We start from the raw sequence: 16,643 nt of genomic DNA, 5'->3' as shown, positions 1-16,643 counted from the left end.
GAAAACTCTACTTATTGGTGTTGTCCGGCGACTCGCCGTCCGGACACGGGGCAATTTCGCAAGGCTTTCTTGTGCCCTCCCGAAAACTCTACTTATTGGTGTTGTCCGGCGACTCGCCGTCCGGACACGGCTTTAAAAATGAGAGAGAGTTAGAAGCCTTCACGGTGTTCTTAAATGAAATGATCTCAGTCAATTTTTCAAGGATTTCGTTGTCTCAATGGGCTACACAGATGCAGCTTCAATGGGATTAACTAAGTCTCAAAAAGGCTTAGAATTAATTTCACTTTTTTTTTGGCAATTTATTTAATAAAACACAGCTTGGTATTATTTTTTAAATAACGAATATATATAGGCATACATGTGTATTTATCTCGTGGATAAAGAGTTCATCTCACAAGAGTACAGCATTAAAGGACTAAAACTACTTTTACATATACATGAATCATCTTTAAAAGGACAGAGGAATTGGACACCACCGCCACATATAGGAATACTTAGAACTACAAAAAATATTGAATATGTGATAATATTGTATCTATTGAATAAAATCCATTTTGGTATTTTTAATAGGTCATCATATTGAACAGCCGAATTCAATTAACGGCTATTACGTTGAGTGGCCGAGATAAGGTCCAAAGCTTCGGATATATTGCCATTTACACTCTCTAGCAATTGTGTTAGCCAGGCGCCTTCATTGCTGAAACCCATTGACATCATGGCTCGGATGGAATGGTTAATGAGTTCATCTGTAAAGGAAAGGAAGACCAGTTAGCTTCTATCTAGTATTTGAAATGAAAATATTCTTTTTACCTTCATGATAGATGTGCACAGCTCTCGGGTTTTCTTCGGGTTTTCTTGGTTGGCCTGCATCGGTGCCTTCCGGTGTCTTCGGAGGTGTATTGAAGACTGGAACAGCACGCAATTCGACTGCAGCTTCTTGAGCCGGCTTAACTGGAGTAGTGTTTTCACGGCTCTGCTCTTGGGCAATGTGGGCTTTCAAATCAGCACTCAATTGGGCAAAGTCCATAATATTAGATTTGTTCAAGGATTGTGGTGGTGTTGAAGTCTGAGAAGTATTGGGTGTAGAAGGCGTTGTTGACTTGTTGTTAGCAGTTGCTGGTGTGGCTTTTTCTGGGGTATTCTCCTTTGTGGGAGCATTTAATTTAATAAATGATTCCGAGACACTGTCACTTTCGCTATCACTGCCCACATCACTGATTTCCAACAAATTTGAGGTTTTCTTTTCTTCGGCCTTACTTTCAGAGTTTGACATATTGGATGCATTAGTTTGCATGGACTTGTTAGAATTACTGGATTGTTGAGATGCTCGGCGTATATTGTCTGCAATGGGGCAAGCAGAGGAAGTATCATCACCTTCCACGGGGTCCAACATTTTGGCAAACATATCATTGAAGTTGTTAAGAATCTCCATTCCACCTCTCAAGAGCTTGGGATCCAATAATTGCACAAAGTCCTGCAATGAGGGTGTTGCCGACATTGTGGGTGTTGTTTGAGAAGAATTGGGAGTAGATGTAGTGGTGGCCGTAGTGGTAGTTTTCTGGGTCTAAAAGGAATTATTAAACCATGTTAAAAAAGCTTCTTGAAATATGAAATTTTTTTATATACTGACCTCCTGATTTGTTTGCGAAGCAGCTGATGCTGCTGCGGCAGATGCAGAAGTTGTTGCTGTATCTGCCATAGTGGCCTTCTTTGCGGCCTCCACTGCTGTTTGGTGGGCCACTTTTGCTGCAATTTCTGCGGCACTCACAGCTGCTTCATGAGCTTTTTGTGCTGCCTCCATAGCTGACTTGGCTATGGGATCCACATTTGCTCCAGCGCCATCAGAAGTTGTTGTTGTTGTGGTGCTAGTAGTTGTTTTAGTATCACTAGCATTTGCTGCGTTGTTAGCATCTGTTCCCATTGCTGCTTCAGCTGCTGCAGCTCCACCTCCCTCAGCCAAGTCATTCATCATTTCATACAAATGCGACAAGAAACTGTGGCGAGCACTACGACGGGCATGCTTGCGTCCGCTACCACCACACTCTTTGGGTTTTTCACCTTCAGCTGTAGCAACGGTTGCAGTGGGCATAGCAAAATTGAAGCCAAAAGGTGTTGGCATGGCTCCACCACTCTTGAAGCGTTTTTCGTGATGTTTGCGGCCCGACTTGCGGCCACAACCAAGACCACCACCGCTTACCCAAGCATCCACCACATAGGGACAATTATTATTGGGCATGCGAACCATCATGTGGTCAGCATGTACATGTTTTGCTTCACAATGTTGACACAAATCATAATTGGGACATTGAATACACTTGTAACGGAATCCCACAATTGGAGCCATCAAGCAAGAATCACAATTAACATTCAAATGGATACTTCTGGGATTGTTCAAATCCTCACCACTTGATGGTGGTTCTTGAGTTTGACCCATTCCGAAGCCAGAGCTGGATGGAGCATCTTGAGCTTTAGCAGAGCTGGCTTCCTTACCTGATGGTGCTTGTTTGGGGGCCACCAAAAGATGACGGCGATCTACAGATTTCTCCAGAAAGATGTCATAGTCAATCTGGGTGACAATATCGATTTCATCCGAATCTTCATCTGGAAAAAGAATAGCAAAACGAAATAGAGATAAAATTAATATTTAATGTTACCAAAAAAGATATAAGAATATCAACGAGTGCAGTCCGATTCAATTTTAAGCTCTATAAAAGGTCTTCTCCTATTCCGAACGGCGTGCCGCAGTACCACACCTCTTTGGAGAGAAGTTTTTGCAAGGCATAGGACCTCACAAATGTTGCCAGCATGAGGGAAAAACACCGCCGAAAATTTTTTCTGATGGCCTCTAGTACTAAGCTCACCCCCACGATTATGGTTGTAGGTAGAAAACACGGGATTACGAGAGAACACTTTTTCCATGTATGTACCGACTCTTGGCATTTAGCCAAATTTTGTCACATATCAATGAGTGCAGTCCGGTTCAAGTTTAGTCCGAACGGTCCTCTTTGGAGAGATGTTTTTGCAATGCATAGTACCTCACAAATGTTGCCATCATTAGGAGGGAAAAATCACCGCCGAACCTTTTTTCTGATAGGCTCTAGTACTAAGCCCACCCCACGATTATGGTTGTAGTTAGAAAACACAGGTTTACGAGAGAACACTTTTTCCTAGTATGTGTTAACTGCAAGTCCGGCCCTGTTAGTTTGGCTGTTGCTCATGCCCAAAAATTGTTTGCAAGTTATTGTTGCTGTTTTGTGCATCATCTCAATTTTACTACCTGCCTAAGAATCTAAGTTCGCATGCACTTTCACACACACGCCTACGCATGTCTGTCTGGTCGCTGTCTAGCCGCTGTCTGTTCCATTAGATTGGGGATGCACGTTAATGTATGTGTGCGTGTGTGTACATAAACCTTTTTTGTACATGAAGCCTTTTTTTATACATAAAAGCAGTTGCATTTTTGGTTGCAATTGCATTTTTAGCTTTGCATATAATTACTAGTCTTTCTCGTTAGCAACAAGCAAGTCAATAAAGTGGTTCAATTCGGAACTTAAATTAGTTTGAAAGTTTGTTGTTGTGTTTTATTTTTTCGGATCAAAAAGTCTGTAAAAACTATTACAGACTCAATCATTGGTGACCCCGACGTGATCTACTTGGTGATCACTAGAAAAATATTATCAACTCGGATAATATTTGTTTTATATTCAAAAGTTGTTTGTGAAAAAGTTTAAATTGCCACGAAAAAATATGCCAGACACAGAGCCTACCAACAATACTAGTGATGGCGGAAATTCAAAAAATTTATTGCCCTACATGACAAAAATTGCATCAATGCTGAAACAGTTGGGAATGTTGAAAAAATCCCTTACAACGGCGCAGCTTAGTGAATATGATGAGGCAGATTTGTCCGTCCGTCTTGACTATGTAGAGCAGATAGGCGCCTCATTCGAAGAGGCTCAGTCAGCATTGGAAGAGATGGTAACGGCCGAAATGGAAAGTGAAGAAAGGATGAAATTTACCGCCTTGTATTTGGATGTCAAGGCCAAATTGACTCGACAGATGAATTCCATCCGTAGATTGGAATCAAATCCCCGGTCTTCGACTGTGCGCCAATTTTCTGTTGATGGAGGTCCATTTTCTGAAAATTCATCCTCGACACGCAAAACACGCCTACCAGAGATCCAGTTGCCAAAGTTTGGTGGAGCTTATGCTGATTGGCCGAATTTCTTTTCACTGTTCTCAACAATTGTCGACAGCAGCGCAGAACTAAGTGACCTGGAAAAATTCCATCATCTGCGCTCAAGCTTAACAGGTGCCGCCTTGGACACAATTTCATCGTTGGAGCTAAACGAAAGAAATTATATGGAAGCGGTAAAATTGTTGAAGAATCGTTTTGATAATAAATTGTTAAATTTTCAGACCCATATAAAGGCCATTTTTTCGCTGAAAGCTGTGGAAGTTTCCCCAGCCATTGGTTTGCGCCAGCTTAGTGACAAATTTAATTCGCACCTGCGAGCCATGCAGACGATTGCCAGTAGAGACCAAATTGCAGATGGGCTCTTAGTATATTTAGCTGCCACTAAAATGGATAGAGATTCCCAAATTAAGTGGGAGGAGAGTCTGGCTGTGAATGAATTGCCGTCGTGGCAGTCCATGTCAAGTTTTTTAGAGCAAAGATGTCGTATGCTGGAGAACTTGGAGAATTCCGTGGTTTGTGCCGGCTCTATTCAGCAAAACAACAAAAAGCAATCATTTAAAAATCGCCACGTACATGTGGCCTCTGGAAGCTCTTCTCCTTTGTGTGCTTTTTGTGATTCAATGGACCACTACATTGTCAATTGTCCACCTTTCAGCAATCTCTCCCCATCTCTTCGTTTCAAAGAGGCAAAGCGTTTGAAATTGTGCCTCAATTGTCTTCGGAAGGGCCATGTGTTAAAAAAGTGCAATTCGGGCTCTTGCAGGCAATGCTCTTCAAAACACCACACAATGTTGCATATGGACCAAACGCCGTCAGCCCAGCCATCTGTTGTAGTGGAACCATCTATATCCCAATCAGTTCTTGTTTCGTCAGCTGATTCATCTGGAAGGTCAGCAACCACGGGTGGAACCGTCCTGTTGGCAACAGCTATTGTCCTCGCCAAAAACAAGTTTGGGAATTTTGTGCCGTGTCGAGCAATTTTGGATTCTGCATCCCAGTTGAACATGATTGCAAATCGTTTTGCAAAGACTCTTGGCTTAAATTGTAATCGAGTCTCAGCCACAGTTTACGGCATAGGTGATGGAAGTATGCTGGTTGAAAAATCTGTTGATTTGGTTGTGAAATCATGCCATAGTGATTTCACCACTTCGTTCGCTGCCATGGTGGTACCAAGCATCACTGACTACAAGCCAAAAATAAATCTCGATGCCTCCAACTGGAATATGCCCAAGAACATTCAATTAGCAGACCCTGCATTTAACAAGCCGGATCATATCGACATGTTAATTGGTGCCGAATTGTTTTTCAATCTGATGTCAGTGGGGCAAATAAAAATTGGTGTCAACCTCCCTGTTTTACAAAAAACATTATTCGGCTGGGTCGTAGCAGGTGGTAGTTTTCAGCCATGTAAATCCTGGTCACTTGCTGTGTCGTATTCCGAGCTTGAGGAAGAAGAAGAGAAGCTTTCAACCGTCGTCAAATCCTTTTGGGAAATCGAGACCAACTTTGTTTATGATGAATCCAGATCTGACAATGAACTCTACTGCGAAAATCATTTTCTAACCAACTTCGTTCGTTTGCCTTCTGGGTCATATTCTGTTCGGCTGCCGCAAATCGAAAGCAGGGGTGTCTCATCACTTGGTGGTTCATATCAGCGTGCATTACAACGTCTAATGTCTTTGGAAAGAAAGTTTCGTCGGAGTCCAGAAATAAAGGCTCAATATACAACTTTTATGCGTGAGTATGCCACATTAAGCCATATGTCGTTAATCTCGCCACAGGTACCCGAATCGAAGTACTACTTGCCACACCACTGTGTCCACAAGTTGGACAGCACATCGACCAAACTTAGAGTGGTTTTTGATGGATCGGCAAAAACCGCAACTGGGCTATCATTAAACGATATTTTGCATTCCGGCCCTACCATACAACCAAAGCTGTTCAACACCTTGGTGAGGTACAGGTTCTTTAAGGTGGCCCTTAGTGGAGACATTTGTAAAATGTACAGGTGCGTTCGAGTGTCACACCCTGACGATTACCTCCAATGCATTCTGTGGCGAGAGAACGAGGCGGATGATATCAAAACCTATAAACTGAACACAGTCACCTATGGTACAAAACCCGCTGCATTCCTGGCTATCCGTGCAATGCATCAACTTGCAATCGATGAAGAAGAGAACTTTCCACTGGGTTCCAAAGTGGTTCGACGTGACTTCTACGTAGATGACATGCTTTCTGGTGGCAATACCATAGCAGAGGTCGAAGAGATAAGGCATCAAGTAACAGCTTTGCTTAAAAAGGGCGAATTCTTGATTCGCAAGTGGTGCTCCAATGATCCAGATGCCCTACGGGATGTTCCTGCAGAAGACTGTGAAACATTGTTAAAATTTCATGACGGTACAGATGTCACCAAAACTCTTGGGCTCACTTGGGATCCCCAGAGTGATAGTTTCATTTTCTCTTTTACCCCCATTGATGACTGGAAGGTGGTGACAAAGCGGTCCATTTTATCTTCGATTGCCCGCCTTTACGATCCATTGGGTTTGATTGGTCCAGTCATTACAAAGGCAAAAATGTTTATGCAGCATCTGTGGAAACTCAATCTTCAATGGGATGAAAGCTTGCCTCAATCACTACATTCATTGTGGATTGAATATATTTCGAAATTCGATCTGATGCACCGTTTCACATTTCCACGGCATGTTTCAATGGCGTCGGCATCATTGCAGATTCATGGTTTCTGCGATGCCAGCTTGGCTGCTTACGGCGCATGTGTCTATGTGAGGTCCCAATTCAACAGCGTCATTAAATCTGAACTTCTGTGCTCTAAATCGAGAGTTGCCCCATTGAAGACGCTCACTGTACCAAAACTCGAACTTTCAGCTGCATGCCTTCTAGCTGAGCTGATTGATACTGTGGTGAAATCTCTAGATTTTCACTGTGAAATCCATTGTTGGTCCGATTCGATGGTGGTGTTGCCCTGGCTTCGAGAGCTGCCATCCAACTTCAACGTTTTCGTTGCCAATCGAATTTCTCGAATTCAGTCATATGGGACTCGAATTACCTGGCACTACGTTCCAACAAAACTCAATCCAGCAGACATCTTGTCGAGAGGTGCGACACCTGGGGAGCTACTCCATTCATCACTGTGGAAAGGTGGTCCAAACTTCCTGCTGAATGAAGCATCAAACTGGCCTGATACTGCAAGTTATGTGGATGACTTACCTGAGCGTAGAAGACATGTATTGTTGACGACCTCTCTTACTGATTTGTCGATACAGTGTAAGTATCGCAATTCTTTTTTGAAAATGCAACGAATTTTTGCGTATGTTTCTAAATTTGTATATTCCAAATTGAGTGCCCATACCGAAGTATTAACCCCTGACGACATTAGAGCTGGTACTCGCCTCCTGGTTAAAAACATTCAGCTTGTACATTTTTCTGAGGAATACAAGGCGTTGAAATCAGATAAGGAAATTGCATCGTCTAGCAAGTTGTATTCGTTGGCACCTATTATTGATGAGTTTGGGTTAATTCGAGTTGGTGGGCGTCTCCAAAACTCAACCCTGGACTTTGATGCTCGTCACCCCATTATTCTGCCCAAAAAGCATCCGTTTGCTGCATCAATGGTGATGCATTTTCATCACAAGCTACTTCATGCCGGAGCTCAGTGTTTGCTGGCTGCAATTCGACAGCAATTTTGGCCAATTGGAGGACGAAAGCTGATAGCTTCCATTATTTCGAAGTGTGTCCGATGTTTTAGAATGAAGCCGAAATTGCTCCAAAACGTCATGGGAAATTTGCCTTCAGACCGAGTAAGGCCAAATAGAGCCTTTCATACAACTGGAATCGATTTTTGTGGGCCATTCTTTTACAAGTCGGAGGTGAAGAGCCGCCCTCCTGTGAAATGCTATATTTGCATATTTATTTGCTTTTCAACAAAGGCAACCCATCTCGAGGTTGTCCAGGATTTATCAACACCTTCATTTTTGTGCTCGCTTCGACGCTTCGTTGCCACGAGAGGCAAACCCAAAACGATTTGGTCAGACAATGCATCAAATTTTGTGGGCGCAAAAAATGAGTTGGATGAATTAAAGCAGATGTTTTCGAGGCAATCACATCTAAATGCCATTCATGATCAATGTCTTGATGATGGCATTGATTGGAAATTTATTCCACCCAGATCCCCACATTTTGGTGGCCTCTGGGAAGCGGCTGTAAAGTCTGCTAAATTCCATTTTTATCGAGCAGTTGGCCTAAACAAACTTACTTTCGACGAGCTACGCACACTAGTCTGCCAAATTTCTGCAATCTTAAACTCTCGTCCATTGTGCCCGCTCTCCGAGGACCCTGAGGACCTAGATGTATTGACGCCTGGCCATTTTTTAGTGGGTGGTCCACTTATTTCAATACCCGAGCCGAATATGTCATGGATAAATTTCGGTCGTCTCAACAGTTGGCAAAAGGTATCGGAATTGCAACAGATTTTTTGGAGAAAGTGGAGTACGTCCTACCTAACGCTGCTACAAGAGAGATCCAAATGGCAGGCTCAAAGTGACAATATATCTGTTGGTGCCATGGTCGTAATAAAAGATGAAAATTTGCCCCCACTAAAGTGGCAAATGGGACGAGTGGAGGAAACTATAAAGGGCGAAGACGGAATAGTTCGAGTGGTGAATGTTCGAACAAGTAGCGGAATCTTTAAGCGAGCCATAACCAAACTAGCCGTACTGCCGATAAGTGAATCAGTTGAAGCCCCAAGACCTTCAACGGGGGGAGGATGTTAACTGCAAGTCCGGCCCTGTTAGTTTGGCTGTTGCTCATGCCCAAAAATTGTTTGCAAGTTATTGTTGCTGTTTTGTGCATCATCTCAATTTTACTACCTGCCTAAGAATCTAAGTTCGCATGCACTTTCACACACACGCCTACGCATGTCTGTCTGGTCGCTGTCTAGCCGCTGTCTGTTCCATTAGATTGGGGATGCACGTTAATGTATGTGTGCGTGTGTGTACATAAACCTTTTTTGTACATGAAGCCTTTTTTTATACATAAAAGCAGTTGCATTTTTGGTTGCAATTGCATTTTTAGCTTTGCATATAATTACTAGTCTTTCTCGTTAGCAACAAGCAAGTCAATAAAGTGGTTCAATTCGGAACTTAAATTAGTTTGAAAGTTTGTTGTTGTGTTTTATTTTTTCGGATCAAAAAGTCTGTAAAAACTATTACAGACTCAATCAGTATGAACCGTCTCTAGGTATTTAGCCGTCTTGTCTTTCTATACTAATGTAGAGGCCTGAATTGATTGATCAGAGGCAACTCTCTTCCATTAGAAGTCTTCTTCGATCCCACTGGCTGTCTTTACAGTCGGGTGCTTTGTGTGCACCGTAATATAGTACATGTCTCTAAGATTTCCATGCCATGCAATAACGAGATAAGGAGGTGTAGAATGAAGGGGGAACCGTTTTTCCTTGTCGAGATTCTCTTCTGAAGGAGGCAACCTTTGGCGCATAGGTAAAAATATCCGCTTCTGAAGCCGAAAGCCAGGCTTCAAATCCTGGTGAAAGATCAGAAAAAAAAAAGTTCGACGTTGGTTGTGCCCTCACTAGTCCTGGTAACATTTTTGAGGCATCTACTCTACTAAGTGGTTTCGGTACGCGGAAACCAGTTTGCAATCGGGATAAAAAGTAGGTCCTTTTTCATTGAGGACTGACCTCATTGATATGAAAGAAATATCCCCTTTTTTTAACATAATTTTCATGGGACATACAGATCTCTCGTCAATTAAGACTACTGTATGTACCTAAAACGGTTGACTGGAGGAACATTTTTTAGTGTTTACTTTACTTTAATTGGCTATAACAGAACACTTGTTCCACTAGCCAAACGTAGAATAGCTTTCCAAGCGCCTCGATATTCTGCGCTCATTCTAAAATCACTGACACTTGAGGTGTCTCCCACCACTTGATCTTTCCATCGGGCTTTTGGTCTTCCCAGTTAACTGTTTATCTACCTAAAATGGCTGACTGGAGAAAAATTCCGTGGATTGCAGCAGCCTTTGTCTTGGGGACTTGTGGATTTGAGGGGGACTCTGAGCATACAATCCCATGGCAGCTAGTTGTACGTACCGGATTGTCCCGATGGAGTCTTTCATCGGCAAGGGCTGCCCTCTCAGTGTACAACACACTGCTACAACAACAAACCAGAGCATAAATTGGGGATTTTCGGGGAGAAATTTTCTCTTCAAAATTTTGTTTGTAAAGCCTAGTACTAACTTCATTCGCACGAAAAATGTCTATTAAAAACAAAACTCATACAAAGTCGTCACATAAGAAAAGCAAGTATGTACGTTGAAACAGAGTTTCTTGCATGACATAATTACCAGGTAGTGTATCGTATACAGATGAGTACAATTTTTTCTCGCGAAGTGCACTATCTGTCAACTAGTTTTGGTTGTGTGTGTGTATTATAGTTAAGAACTATACAACACAAACAACGAAAAATAGCGCGAACTAGTAACATACTCAAAATCAAAATTGCACTAATCACTGATTTTGACAGATAGTGCACTCAATATTTTGTGGTTGGGCAACTGCCACTACCTGTAAATGAATATATCTTGGTTTCTTGTGACCCAGCTTGTGAGCAATTAATTTCTTTCACAACCAATTGAAGCGAAATTAGTGTTGGCGCAGCGACAGTCGCTGGTATTGTGAACTCACTACCGCTTCAACGGAATGTGTTCGCATTTTCTTTGTCACCATTTTTTATAGTGCCTTTTGACAGTTGTTCGGGCAAAAGATCGAAGTCAGTACTAGGTTTAAATTGTAAATGAGAAAGGTGTGAAAAATTAAAATGTATTTTTAGGCTAATGAATTAGAAGTAGCAATTTGGCTCAGTTAATCCTGGCTAAATATGATTGCCGGATTTTATTGGCGCAGAATTAAGATAATTTGTTGACGTTTTTGACAAATAAACACCGAGTACCCAGCTTAAGATTAAAAGAAAACAAAGCATCTGTATAAATGAAATATTATGTCCCTGTTATCTATACAATACAGTACAAAGCACGTGTTATCGCCATGATAACGATAATAATCTATACAGTTCAACTTGGCATTGGTTATCTTTCCAGTACACCTGACTTGCACTGAATGTATAATACTACAGATCCTACCTGTATTTTTCATAATTTCAAAAATTTTTTATCCATGCCTTCACTTGACGCACATCCTTAGATGACTAAGGCCGTCAGTAAAAAAAATTGTTGTCCAAGAAATGAATTCTATTTTGTTCATAAAAAGCCTATCAAAATTGATTTACGGATCTTTATTGGGGATATTTGGGGACAAAGGATTCAACATTTGGGGACTGAGGGGAGGGGAAAATACTGGCAACCCTGGATGGCAATTCAAGTCTCTTAGTTAGGCCACAATTACACGGCATGTAGTTGTCTTATGACATGTCACTTTTTGTATTAACATGTCATTTACTGCGGTATATTATTTTCTTACGACATAACTTAAAAATGTGAGCAAATCGGATTTTTATGCGCAAAAATTGTTAAAATTGCGAGAAAGCTGGTTTAATCATAAATTTGTGAAAACAATTTAATTTGGGGTTGCTTTTACTCGACTGACAACAAAACAGCTGATTTTTTATGTATTTGTCAGAAGGAATAGAACATGCTCTAATTGAAAAAAAATATTTTGAAAAGTGATTTTCATATGTTATGGCCGTGTTAGAAGGCACATCATGATCTTACTCATCGTGTGTACGTGTTGATTACAGCTTTTACCAAAAACTGATATTCTTTGATTTTATTTAAATTTTGAAATTTTACTTCTCATTTTATACATTTATTTGGCACAGAACGTGCTTTTCAATATCCGTCAATTAATTATTAGACATTTCTTTGTAAACGGTAATCGATAGACGCAATTCATCGAAATAATCGAATGATTTTGATTTTTCAGCATACATTTTTGTTTTCACCAATACTACTACAATGACCATACATCAGATGTGCCATGTAAACTCTGCATTAGTTTCATTTGTATAACACGACATGATATGTCATGCCGTGTAATAGAGCCTTTAATGAGAGAGCAAATGACATGAATTACTCTGGTTAATACATTCTTTTCGCCGTGTGACAATCCAATTTATTGAGTTATTGATAGAGCAAATGACAAGAGCAAATTCAATCTGTTTAATATGTTTCATATTTTGATGTTTTTAATAAGGAGTAAGTCAAGCTACTTTCTGAACAAGAAATAACAGTTTAACTTCTTAAGTGTTTTCTTTGTGTGTGTGTACGTATGTATTGTATATCGAAGTCTGCAATTAACATTTGACATTTTTGTTGGGTGAGTGAGAGCTTATCATCATTTGTATTTCGATGACTCATACACTTCAACAGGTTAATTTTCACATTGCTTCTCGCTTTTTGTTTTGTTTAAAAGAGAAACAAAACAAAAACAACAATGATGTAATAAAAAAAACCATACCCAAAAGATGTGATATCAAAGTGCACAGAAAAAAGGTATCGTCTTTTTCAATTTAACTATTTTTTTTGTTTATGACAATACACATTTATTTACTTAATATGGAACATTTTACAATCTGATGCAAAACGAACAGATAATGGCAAACAGAGGCTCTGTGTTTGGGTTCTATTTGAACACACATATGCATGGTCTGAGTCATTTGTTTATAAAAAAAATTGAATATTGATTAATGGTATGATAACAAAAACAGACCATTCCAATGCAATACACATCAAGTCAGCCATTTGTGCGTATAAATATAATTTTAGTGGAGAGAGGGGAAGTCCATAAGTAAAAGAAAAACAAATTTCTTTGAGAAGTAGTATGCTTTAAAATCTAGATGTCTGAAAGTAAAATATTAAACATTATGGGTCCGATTACAACTTTTCCAACTAAAAAATTAACTAACTTCAACTGAAATACAAAAACTAAAGTATCAGGCCATCAATATCGACTCGATATCATTAACAGCCGGTTTCATTAGTCTTTGCAAATATTTCTATTTGTGAATCCTGCATAGTTTATTTACCTATGATGTTTTTGTTGTTTGTTTTTAGAGCTTCTTGTTTAACTTGTTAAGTTTTTTCAGGTTTTATTTTGTTAATTTCTTTTAACTTCAAAAGCTAATCACCTAACAAAGCAAACCAGATAATTTGGTGCGCATCTTTGTTCTTATAATGGTGTGGTTCGTCTACACTTCGCTTAGAAAGGTCCATTTTCAGAGCAGGGACTATAATACGCATCGAAACGACCATATGCAATAGATGTTGCATAACGTCTCAAAGCTATCAACAAATAAACGGCCACATGAAACCATTCAGAAACTCCTCACATGCTATTCGCCCATTTTAGTGAAATATTATTTCCGCTTTTACAAACCAGTTTTGGTTTGTCTCGAGTTCAACAAACTACAGGTCAATTGTTGACTTTTAACCCCTTAATATTAGTGTATTGGCAAATGCATCGTCAATGCTCACTGTGACTGACAAAAACTCGTTAACATAGGTCATATCGAATCTCATATACGCTTCACCACAGATAGTTTCTGGCTTATACACTGGGAGATTACATGCTTTAAGTTGTAACTAAAAGGGCAGTTGGAGGTCACGTCTTAGTTGTAAAAAAAGATGAGTTTATAGCCAAGCCAAATAATGGAGTGAATTTATTTGAGCAAGCCCATGACAGCCAGTTATACGTCGTACCGGATTGGCCCGATGAATTCCTTCAACGGCAAGGACTGCCGCCTCAGTGTACAACACACTGCTACAACAACAACATATTTGAACCAAAACATCAAAAGTGTCATACAAATCGGCTTTAAAAGGCTCGAACTCTTGTCAATTTTTATTAGCTTCCGATTTACCTTTTCTCGCCAGAAGCTAAGACGGTTGAGGCACTAATCCTGTATATACTGAAGAACCTGTATGTAGCAGAAGGCGAGTTCTTGCCCAAGGTTCTCAACCTGTCTCTGTTTGGAAAATGGGGTAAGTGATTCCGCCAACAAAGCTAGGATCTATGAGCTCCATTCGGTGTGGTGTTCTTTGTAATCACGAGAAGCTTATCTGAGAGCTACCGGGCGCGTCCACGGGTAGTGAAATGCTTTACACGGAGTAGCTGCGACTGCAGTCGTGGACAATCGAGTGGAAAGTCTTAGCGAGAGGCCGGATGGCACCGGTTCTTGTTTAAATTCTGAGTGTCTATGATGCTCAATATGACAAGCCAAGATATTGGCGCCTTTAAATAGCCAATGGCCACCCTATTTCCGCGGCGACTGGTACGAGATTGGTCACCTGCAGGAGCTTGACGAGGAAGTTGCTACAACAATAAAAACAACAGTCTGGGAAAAAAGGCACTTTATAAGGCACACACTCGGTTTTTTTTTAATTTTTTGCACACCCCCTAATTTTGGACCCAAGAACACGAATTTGAAAATGAATGGAATTGCCGAGTAGATTACGAATATGCAAAAAAAAATTACAAAAATTGGACCCGGGAAGGACCTAAGGGGTCTTGAGAGTGTTTAATACATGTAACATAGACAAATTGATATCAAATGAGCCTACGTTAAAGCTTAATTTAGGCGGTCGGTTGCCCAGCGGACTCTGCTCCAAAAACGGAATTCTAATTCGTGTTCCCCAAGAACACGAATCTGAAGTCCTTTTTTTGGAAAATAAATGGTATTGCCGAGTAGATTACGAATATGAAAAAAAAAAATGTGCAAAAATTGGACCCCGGAAGGACCTAAGGGGTCTTGAAAGTGTTTAATACAGGTAACATAGACAAATTGGTATCTAATGAGCCTACTTTAGAGCTTAATTTGGGCGGTCGATTGCCCAGCGGCCTCTGCTCCAAAAACGGAATTCTAATTCGTGCTCCTGTTCTTGTTCCAGATTGGAGTTGCGGTCTGTAAAGTGAATTCTTGCAAATATATAAAATTGTGATTTGAAAGCCGGATCACACTTCTTGAATAAAAGCTCGCACTATATTCGCTTTTCGCTATATTTTTTGCCGATTACTTTTTTTAGATAATAAATTATAAAGCAAAAAACATGCTGATTAAATTTAGTAGGACATTCCTTCATTACTAATGGTAAAAAGTAATGAGAGAATGTCGTACTGAGTGAAATCAGATACTTTTTCTCCTTCAAATTCCATTATCTAAAAAAAGCTATCACGAAAAAATGTCGCGAAAAACAAACATAGTACCGGCCATAACGAAAAAAAAACATTTGTTTTAAGGTCCTTTTTCTCTATATTGGCAACTCTGTAAATTCTACGTATTCTTTTTTCTCTTTGCATTCGAACACACACACCCACAAATGATAATCCAAAGTGCATTATTATCGAATAGACCGTGGCCATTTTTTTGTTAGAGGAAAAACAAGAGATAGAATAGCACAAAACGATTTTCTTCTCTCCTTTAGTCAATTTGGACCAAAAGTTTCGTCATCCCGAATATATTTAAGCAATAACTAACTCACCAATCCAATAGAAACGAATTTCACAAGGTTTCTGTTGATGCTCCACAAATAAGTTTGTGTGGATTTTCTCCTTTACATCCAGGAAATCGGGTACAGATGTCTTCAAATATCCATTAATTTTTTTGGCTTCCGAATTATAGGTAAACTTCAATAAAGATGACATGATGGAGTTGTTTTGGGCCTTTGATTGATCGATTAGATTTTATTTGGATATTTTTATTATATGCAAATTATAAGCGTTGCAGAAATTTTGAAGTATTTTTTCCTTTTCAATTATATTGTTAATATTATTATTTTTTTAAGTCGAGGGTGTTCGTATTACGTTTCACTTTTCTTTTATTTTTCACAAACTTGTTCGCTTGCTTGCTTTTGTGGTCGCACTGATAATTGCGTTGTTAGCCGAGGGCTTTTTATATGAAGCCTCTGTATACTGTCGGGAGAGAAAAGTGCTCTGCCCGTGACTGATGTTTTGGGCAACTATTTCACAAGTTCCGTCTTCTCTTGGGGGTACCACACTCCGGTTTGGAGTTCTTGTACATTCTGGATTATTCCTTCAATTTTTTTGCAGAATCACTTACTCACTCATTGGTCACTTGCAGTTTTGATTTTAAGTGACTTGTCGATTTCAAGCCTTCTCCTATGACGATTATGTTTATTTTGATTTGTTTTTGTTATCAAATACAAATCGATGACAATCGATAAATTTACAGGTGATTAATGTCAGCGTAATCGATGTCAATCTAACCGATTGTGAAAATAAAAAACCGGTTAGCAAAAAGGAACTTATACAAAGTTTACCCCGGCCAAAATAAATACGCATGTATTAAAAGGGAAATGGGGTAAGAATTTTAAAATATATAGCAAATAATTTTAGTTTAAGATAAAAACGTAAAGTAATAATATAATAAATAATAAAAAT

At 39.8% G+C, this 16,643-nt stretch overlaps 1 protein-coding gene across 1 annotated transcript; it reads right to left on the bottom strand.

Moving 5' to 3' along the window:
• Positions 1 to 324: 324 nt before the first annotated feature.
• LOC106080490 (protein ref(2)P) lies at positions 325 to 16,367 on the bottom strand. Its single transcript, XM_013241871.2, has 4 exons — positions 15,725 to 16,367; positions 1,631 to 2,601; positions 811 to 1,564; positions 325 to 746 (listed from the first exon to the last, which is right to left on the bottom strand). Exons 1-4 carry the CDS (start codon positions 15,885 to 15,887, stop codon positions 598 to 600), a joined length of 2,037 nt encoding a protein of 678 aa, XP_013097325.2. The 5' UTR covers positions 15,888 to 16,367; the 3' UTR covers positions 325 to 597.
• Between the last annotated feature and the right edge of the window lie 276 nt (positions 16,368 to 16,643).

Source organism: Stomoxys calcitrans, chromosome 3 (genome assembly GCF_963082655.1).
Source record: "Stomoxys calcitrans chromosome 3, idStoCalc2.1, whole genome shotgun sequence".
Lineage (NCBI taxonomy): Eukaryota > Metazoa > Arthropoda > Insecta > Diptera > Muscidae > Stomoxys > Stomoxys calcitrans.
This window is presented reverse-complemented; position numbering and strand designations above follow the sequence as displayed.